The 9,594-nt window shown below is 41.7% G+C and overlaps 1 protein-coding gene across 1 annotated transcript in view; it reads right to left on the minus strand.

The window, feature by feature from the left end:
• Nucleotides 1-4,287, minus strand: part of FAM114A1 (family with sequence similarity 114, member A1) — a 100,949-nt gene extending 96,662 nt beyond the window's left edge. The window contains exon 1 of the mRNA XM_006895407.1: nt 3,955-4,287. Within this exon, the coding sequence (XP_006895469.1) occupies nt 3,955-4,287 (333 nt within the window). The remainder of the gene's footprint in view (nt 1-3,954) is intronic.
• Between the last annotated feature and the right edge of the window lie 5,307 nt (nt 4,288-9,594).

A 9,594-nucleotide genomic window follows, 5' to 3' on the forward strand; every position in this document is an offset into this window, starting at 1 on the left:
ATTGTGGTACATTCACACAATGGAATACTATGCAGCATGCAGGAGCAATGATTTTGAAAATTACTACCTAACTTGGGAGAGACTGTAGAACATTATGCTAAGTGATCTAACTCAGTCTCATAAGGACAAATACTGTATAAGACCATTATTGTAGAATGCACATGAGAATCAAAGGGGTGGAGGTTGAGAGCAGAAGGGTGAGGACGGGTGGGAAGGGGAGTGGTTAATCATAAGGCCACATAATTTGACGGGTGGAGTGAGGAGTGGGTAAAGTAAATGGGAAAGATGTGGTGTGATAAACAACGTATACTAACTCTGTAAGTAGAGCAATTTATAACAAAAAATTATTTTTTTTTTTAAAAAAAGACCACTAACAAAATCCACTGTCATTAGATTGATTCTGACCCATAGCAAACCTCCAGAACAGAGCTGAACTGCAGCTTAAAGTTTTCAATGGTATACAGGTATAGAAGTAAAATGTCTCATCTTTCTCCCACGAAGAGGCTGGTGGGTTTGAACAGCCAATCTTTTGGTTGGCAGTCGAATACATAACCACTGCACCACCAGGGTTTCTCACTCTGTAAAGATTAAAATTCAAACCAAACCCACTGCTGTTGAGGGCTTCCAACTCATGGCTACCTTCCACTGAGTTTCTGAAGATAAGAGTCTTTACAGAAGACAGCTTCACTTTGTTCCCAAGTGGCTGGTGGATTTTACCTCCAACCTTTCTGTTGGCAGTCCAACATGTAATACACTATGCCAGCAGGGTCCCATCTATAAAGATGATATCAATGGAAATCCTGTAGAGCAGGTGTCCTATGAGTTGGAATCAATGTATGGCAATGGATTTGGGTTTTGAGTTGTTATTGTTCATTTCATGTAAAAGTTGGATGATGAAAAAGGAAGTCTGAAGAAGAATTGATACATTTAAGAGGTAGTCTGGAGAGGACTACTTAATATGGTATGTAGCCTTGAAAAATGAAAGAATTAGTACCACAAAAAGATAAAGGTAGACAACCCAATTGCAAAATGGGCACAGGATAGGAACAGACATTCAGGTGGCAAACAAACACATGAAGAAATGTTGAAAATCCCTAGCTCTAAGAGAAATGCAAATCAAAACAATTATGAGATATCACCTCACTCCTGTAATAATAGCAAAATTCTATAGAGCAGCAAACAACAAATGCTGGTGAGGTTGTGGAGAAACTGGAACCCTTATTCACTGTTGGTGGCAGTGTAAAATGATATAACCACAATGGAAGGCAGTATAGCACTTTCTCAAAAACTTGGAAATAGAAATACCATTTGACCCAGCAATTCCGCTACTGGTAATATACCCTAAAGAAACCAGAACTGCCACCCAACCAGATATATGCACACCCATATTTATTGTGGCTTTGTTCATAATAGCAAAGAATTGGAAATAACCCAAGTGCCCATCAACAAACGAATGGGTAGAGAAGCTGTGGTATAGTCACACAATGGAACCCTATTCAGCATTGAAAAACAAGACTTTCATGAAATACTATACAAAATGGGTGACCCTGGAGGACATTATTCTGTAGAAACATCTCAGTTACAAAGGGACAAATACTGCATAATGCCACTGTTATAAAATAGGACTGACATCAGAGTTGGGGGAAAACGAAAAAAAGCAGATAAATAATGTACATTGTATTGAAACAGATAAGGTAGAGAACTGTTTAAAAGGAATATATGATTAGGTATTATTTGCATGACAAGAGCCCATAATAAAAGCTGCATAGTAAAGTGGACTGGGGTGGGGGTGAGGTGTTATATAACAGTGCAATAATTTTTTTTTCCCAAAGATAAAAGCGAACTGGGGGTGAGGGGTGGGCAATGAGAAAAATGTGCAACAATGAATGAATGGAAATCCAAGGTCTCTATAAACTTTCATTAAAATCTCAATTTAAAAAAAAAAAGAAAAAGAAAAGAATTAGTCTTAGAAGAACTACAATGAACATATATATTGCTTTTGGTAGGATTACCATTTTCACCATATTGAGTCTTCTTACCCATGAACAGGGCAAATTTTTCCATTTCTTTAGGTCTTTTTATTTCGTCTTTCAGAAGTACTCTATAGTTTTCTTTGAATAGGTCTCTTGTATTTCTAGTTACATTCACTCCCAAGTATCTCAATTTGTGGTTGGCTATTGTCAATGGTATTGCTTCTTTATTTCAGTCTCTTTGTTAGTGTACAGGAATCCTATTGATTTCTGGATATTGATCTTATATCCTGCCACTCTACTAAATTAGCTTATAAAATTTTAAGAGTTTTTTGTTGAGTCATTGGGATTGTAACATGGTGCAACCATTCTGGAAGGCAGTTTGGCGCTTCCTCAAAAACTAAACATAGAAATTCATATGACCCAGCTATTCCACTACTTGGAATATACTCTGAGAATATGAGAACTGAGGCACAAACTGAGATTTGTATGCCAGTGTTCATAGCAGTATTATTCACCATTGCAAGATCATGGAAACAGCCCAGATGTCCAACCACAAACGAATGGATTGAGAAATTATGGTACATTCACACAATGAAATACTATGCAGCATGTAGGAGCAATAACTTTGTAAAATATTACCTAACTTGGGAAGGACTGGAAAACATTATTTTGAGTGAACTAACTCAGTCACATAAGGATAAATATCATATAAAACCATTATTGTAGAATGAGTATAAGGATCCAGGAGGGGTGGGAGAGGCTGGAAGCAGAGGAATGTGGATGTGTAGGGGGAAAAGGGGATTAATCATTGGGTTGTACAATTTGCTGGGTAGGGGACTGAGGGAAATTGAAAGAATTTGTTCAAATTTGTATTTGAATTTTTTAAATAAACTAGTAGGGGGGGAAAAGAACGAAAACTAGTAGGGGTGGGGGGTGGGGGAGAATGTTTTTTAGAAGCAAGATGCCAAGATTTCAACTTGCTAACTTTTATCATGTCATCACAAAAGTTCAAACTCTAGTAAATCCTTTCAACCAGGTGATTGACACGGTGACTGCTGCAATGGGCTCTTGTGTGTCAGGAAGTGTGAGGATGGTGCAGGACAGGACTAGGTTCAGATCTTTTATTCAGAGGGTCGCTATGAGTTGTACTCGACTTGAAGGCACCTAACAACAACAACAAGAACTAGCAAAGTAAAGGGTCAAGAATAATGAAGGGAAGCCCTCCCTGAGATGGACTGACACAGAAACTGCAGCCCTGGGCTCTAGTAAGGCAGGGATCCTCAAGACAGGCCAGGCTCCATTCTATTATCCATTAGTCACCATGAGCTGGAGCTGATTCAAGGACAACTAACAACAAAACTAACAAAAAGAAATACTGAGGCCTTTGAGTCGTGTTGTTGGAGAGAAGTACTGAATATCCCACGGACTGCCAAAACATCAAACAGGTCTTGGAGAAGGTGAAGCCAGATTGCTCTTTGGATGCAAGGATGGTGAAGCTTCATCTCACATACTTTGGGCATGTTACCAGGAGAGGATATTCTTTGGAGAAGGACATCATGCTTAGAAAGGTGGAGGGAAGGCGAAGGAGAGGAAGATCCTCAACCAAGAGGACTGGCACAGTGACTGCAGCAATGGGCTCGAGTGTGTCAGAGATTGTGAGGACGGCCCAGGATAGGACAGGGTTCAGATCTATCGTTTAGAGGGTTGCTATGAGTTGTACTTGACTCGACTGGCACCTAATACTAACAACAAAATAAAAAATATTATTACTAATACCATTATCAAAACAGTATTATTATTCTTACCATTATAAAAATGCAAATACCATTCTTTTGTGTCTCTCATCTCAGCACACAGGCATTTTTGAAGACAGAGAGGATGGCATATTGTGATCTCCCAAGCCTCACCCCAAGAATTCAGCACAAAGCTGACCCTAGCTGCAAGAATTCAGGGTAAAGTGAATGGAACGAACCACTCCTACCGGATGATTCTGTTCCTTCAGGGGGATTTCGGATCCGGGTTCTGCCTCCAAGCTAACGGAGTCCACGCACTCGGCAAGTGTGTCTTCGGTCACTTCTCCATTGAAGGGGGGCTCCACAGGTGGATCAGGGTGCCTGATGTCAGCAGTCTCTGCACTATTAACATCTGCAATTTCAGGCACGTCTGCTCTGGGGGCAGCTGGGCTTGGCACGTCTGAAATTGCAGCTGAACCACAGTGTGCTCCTGCATCACTGGGTAAAGAGTCACCGTTGGCCGTCTCCATAATTTCTGCTTTGTCTTCAGTGGCTAAGGTGTCACTGCCATCACCAGACATTTCTGTATCTGTTCAACACAATTAAAAACAAACCCTTTATGGTTTACTTTGAATGGTTAAGCTTTAATGTCAAGCCATTAGTAGTTAAATTAAATCTATGAGAGGTAAATTTTCTTTCAAAAAATAAGACACATGGAGTAGTAGTGTGGCTTGGGAGGAGATTGACCATCCTGTGGAACAGTTGGTGGATTTAAACTACGTGCATTCAGGGTTGCAGTGGAACTTCTTACCTCCAGGCCATCAGGGTTAAAGGGTTATTAGGGAGTTCTGATGGCTAGAGGTTAAGGAATTGTACTGCCAACCCAAAGTAAGGTAGTTCTAATTCACCAGCTGTTCTGCAGGGCAAAAGGACACTCTCCCCCGGTGCGATTTACAGCCTCTAAAATCTTGCTGGAAGGTCAGCAATGACTCATTGCTAGCTTGATGGAACCTAACAACAAAGAGACATTGCTGGTGTGAAGTTAAGGATTTGCAGAAAGATTATCTTGGGAAAGCCAGATGGATTTAAATGCATTCACCAAGTGTCCTTAGCAGAGGGGTGGGGAAAGAATTTATTCTGACGAGAACAAGGGTATATGATGGCAAGAACACTGGTTGGAGTAATGTGCTGTAAAGACAGAGAGAAGGACCACAGACCAAGGAAGACAGGCAGCTTCTAGAAGGCGAGAAAGACAAGGAAACCTCGTACCCCTTAAAATTCTCCAAAGGAGCCAGGTCTGACAATACCTTGGTGTTGGTCCAGCAGAACTAACTTCACACTTCTGACTAATAGAAACCTAATGAATCTGAGCAGCTTCGACATGTAACTTTGTGGTAAATTGACAGAGAAGCATTAAGAAAAGACAACAAACCGATGGTACTGTCTTAAAACTTTCATGGACCACTTACTGTGCATGATGGCGTGTGTATGAGGAAACTGAGATATTATCTGTATCTGTAAAAGCATTTAAATCTTACTTTATGGTCTACATTTGTAGCAGCTGTGGAAAGTCCCAAAAGATGAAGCACTGGTCTACTAGGTAGATTAACAGGACGCTGGTTTGATCACACCCAGGGGTACCTCGGAAAAAAGGTGTGGTGACTTGCTCCCAAAAAGTCACAGCCGTGAAAAGTTTATGCTGGTGGTGGTGTGTGTCATCAAGTCGACTACAACTCACAGAACGACAGATCTGAACCTTGCCTGTTCCTGCTCTGTCCTCACCACCTCTGATATGCTTGAGTCCATTGTTCAAGTCACCGTGTCAATGCATCTTGTGAGGGGCTTCCTCTCTCTGATCTTCCACCTTTCCAAGCATGATGTCCTTTTCCAAGGACTGGCCCGTCCTAACAACATGTATTTCCCTCTAAGGAGCCCCTGTGAACACCTTACAGGTGGGGATTCACCATCCTCACCTCTAAGGAACCCTCAGTAAATACCTTACAGGTGAAGTTTTACCATCCTTGCCTCTAAGGAGCCCCTTTGAACACCTTACAGGTGGGGATTTGCCTCTAAGGAGTGCTCAGTAAATACCTTACGGGGGTGGGGATGATTGACCATCCTGGCCTCTACGGAGCCCCTGTAAACACCTTACAGGTGGAAGATTCACCATCCTGGCCTCTACGGAACCCCTGTGAAAACCTTACAGAGCTGTTCTACTCTGTACCCACGGGGTTACCAGAGCTGAAACAGACTTGACGCCAGCTAACAATATGATCACTTTCATGAGACTAAGCATAAAAGAAAACCACACCAAAGGGTTTACAAAGAATACATTAGCTCTGAAATGATGTCATCAGAGTTCCACTGAAACAGTCATACACAAGGGTGCTGTGTTGGGTCAGCATTAACCCCTAGTGCAGGCCCTGGCTCTGGTGGGGCAATGGCCGAGGCAGAGAAAAACCAAGATGAAAGAGAAAGCAAAGAGGTGAGGTGTGTTGCCATCACAAAGTACAAGTTGTTTTTCGAAGCTTGTGGGTTATTGCTCAACAGAGTTTTCGGTGATGATAAAAAAATCTATGTCTGCATTGCTCAGTGTGGTAGCCACTATACACCTACGGCCATTTGGCATTTAAAACGTGACGAAAACCCTTTATGAGATGCATTGATCCAGTGACTGGGGTAATGGGAGTGGATGTGTCGGAGACAGTGCAATTGGCACTGGATAGAGCAGGATTTAGGGCTGTTGTACATAGGATCACTATGAGTCGCAAGTGACCTAATGGCATAACAGCAACAACAGTACAACTGAGAAACTGAGTTTCTTGTTATATTTTAAACAATTTCAATTTAAACTTCTATAACCATATGTAGATAATGGCTACTTCATTCCATGGCATGGATACTCTTCTCAGGTTAAGAATGAAGATACAGTGTTTTCACCACATACTGAAGTCAAATCTCAGACAAATCAGTGGGCATTTTTGTTGACCTCAGTATTTGCCAATTGGTCAAATCCCAGGTTGCAGTTAAAACCATGGTATATGAGAAGCCATATATCATGCGGGATGCATAGGAGACCAGGCTGAGAACCCCTATGTCTCATGCTAACCACTAGTCCCTCAAAAAGCTTTCTGGGCAAGCTCTGGTGACCTAGTGGCAAGAAGCTGCACTGTAATCCCAGAGGTATGCGGTTCAAATCCACCAGATGCTCTGCTGCAGAAGGAGGGACCATCTCCTCCTTTAACAGATCTGATCTGATGGTACACATATAATAAAAATAATAAAAATTTAAAAAAAAAGCTTTCCCCCCTAAGTTGTCTATTTTTCTTTTCTCAGTCTTAGTAAATTTCATCCCTGTATCAGTTTCACATTACTCTTCTAGGTTGTAATTTTCAACTAGCAAAAAGCTGCACTGCAATCCTGAAAGCACATGGTTCGAATCCACTAGCTGCTCCATGGGCGAAGGATGGGCAATCTCTTCCCATGCGATTAAGTGCCTCTGAAAACCCACCAGAGCGTCAGCTATGGGTCAGTTCTGACTTGACGGTACACAAGAACAGTACAAAGAGGGAGCTTTGGTGGCTTAGTGGTAAGGAGTTACTCTGCTAACACAAAAGAATATGGTTCTAATCCACCAACTGCTCTGAGAGAGAAAATATAGGCAATCTCCTCCCGTGTGATTTTACTGCCTCAGAAATGTTGCTAGACGATAACAACAACAATCCAAAGACAGAGAGCTCTGGCGGCCTACTGGGTAAGGAGTTGTGCTGCCAACTCAAAGGAAGGTGGTTCAAATCCACCAACTGCTCCATGGGAGAAAAATGGGCAATCTCCTCCCACATGATTTAGAGCCTTTGAAAACCCATGGGAGGGTCAACTATGAGTGAATTCAGACTCCACAGCAATGATGATGATGATCATGACCATCAATCCAAAGCAACAAGGAGCTCTGGTGGCACAGTCCATAGGGAGATGTGCTGCTAATCCAAAGGCCATAATGCTCCATTGGTTAAGTCTACCAGTGGCTCCTTGGAGGAAAGATGGGTAATCTCCTCCCGTGCCATCTGCAGCTTCAGAAACCCGATGGAGGGTCAGCTAGGTGCGAGTTTCAACTCAACAGTCATGAGTTCTGAGTTGAGTTTAAGTAATCTAAAGAGAAAGGAGATAATATTTTTTAGAGCTGAAGGGAAGGCAAAATGGGAAGTGACTGTTAGTGGCTATGGAGGTTTTTAAGGTGTTGGTAAAAAATGTTCTAAAATTCAGTACTGATGATGTCGAACATACACTTGAACTGTATACTTTATAAAGGTGAATTCTATGGCACGTGAATTTATCCTACCTGTATAAATTTAAAAAAATAAAATCTGTCTACAGATTACTTGTTCCAATGAGCATTTGGACATTTCTTCTGGCCCAAAATTTATTTTACAGTTAATACTAGATCTTCCTCTTAACTTTTCTTTCAATTGTTGTTGTTATTCTTTGGTGTTGTTAAGCCGAGTACAGCTCCTAGTAACCCTATGAACAACAGATTTGAACCCATTTCTATCCTGTGCCATCTTCACAACTTCCTGACACATTAGAGCACATTGTGGAAGTCACTGTGCCAATCCACCTGGTTGAGGGTCTTCCTTTCCTTCACCAATCCTACCTTTCTGAGCATCGTGTTCTTCTCCAAGGAATAGAACCTCCTAGCAACATGCCCAAAGTATGTGAGGTGAAGCCTCATCATCCTTACCTCCAAAGAGCACTCTGGCAGTACCCTCTCCAAGACATATTTTGTTGTTGTTGTTCTTTTGGCAGTCCATAGGTTGTTCAGCGCTCTTCTCCACCACCACAGCTCAAAGGCATCAATTTTTTTTTCTGTCATCCTTATTCTTTGTCCAGCCCTCAGATGCACAGCAAGTAATCAGAAAGACTATGGCCTGAATCAGATGCACCTTAGTCCTCAAACTGGTATCATCACTCCTCAATAAATTGGAGAGGTCCCTAACTGCAGACTTTCCCAATACATCTCCTGGTTTCCTGACTGCTGGTACCAAGGATGCTAATTGTGGATACAAGTAAGATGAAGCTGACAGTTTCAATCTTTTCTTCATCCATTTATGATGCTGCTCCATCCATCATAACGTTGCCTGTGGTAAGAATCTGTGTTTTCTTGACATTGAGCTGCAATCCATATTGAAAGCTGCATTCCTTGATCTTCTGCAACAAATGCTTCAAGCCCTCCTCGCTTTCAGCAAGCAAGGTTATGTCATCTGCACAGCACAGGTTATTGATGAGTCTTCCTCCGATCCTGAGGCCATATTTCTCTTCAGAGAGCCCAGCTTCTCGAATAAATCACTCAACTCACAAACTGAACAGGTATGGAAAGAAAATACAACCTTGGCACACTTCCTAATTTTAAAATCATGCAGTATTCATTCCCTTCCTCTGTTTGTACAACAGCCACCTAGCCATGGTAAAGGTTTCACATGAGCATAAGTAAGTGCACTGCGATTCCCATTCTCAATGTCAGCCACAACTTGTTATGATCCACACAGACAAATGCCTTTGCATAGACATAAATAGACATTTTTTTTGTATTTTTTATTTTCAGCTAGGATTCATCTGACATCTGTAATAATATCCCTGGTGCCATGGTCTCTTCCAAATCCTGTTTGAACTTCTGGCATCTCCCTATCTTTGTACTGTTCTAGCCATTTTTAAATGATCTTCAGCAGTATTTTGCTTGCATGTAATATTAATGATATTGTTTGATAGTTTCCTCATTCTGTTGGATCGCCTTTCTTGGGAATGGGAACAAATATGGACCTTTTCCATCCGTTGGCCAGACAGCTATCCCCCAGTTTCCTGGCATGAACTGGTGAGTGCATTCAGGGCTGAAT

Source organism: Elephantulus edwardii, unplaced genomic scaffold, assembly GCF_000299155.1.
Source record: "Elephantulus edwardii isolate Elephantulus edwardi_28Jun2011 unplaced genomic scaffold, EleEdw1.0 scaffold00167, whole genome shotgun sequence".
Lineage (NCBI taxonomy): Eukaryota > Metazoa > Chordata > Mammalia > Macroscelidea > Macroscelididae > Elephantulus > Elephantulus edwardii.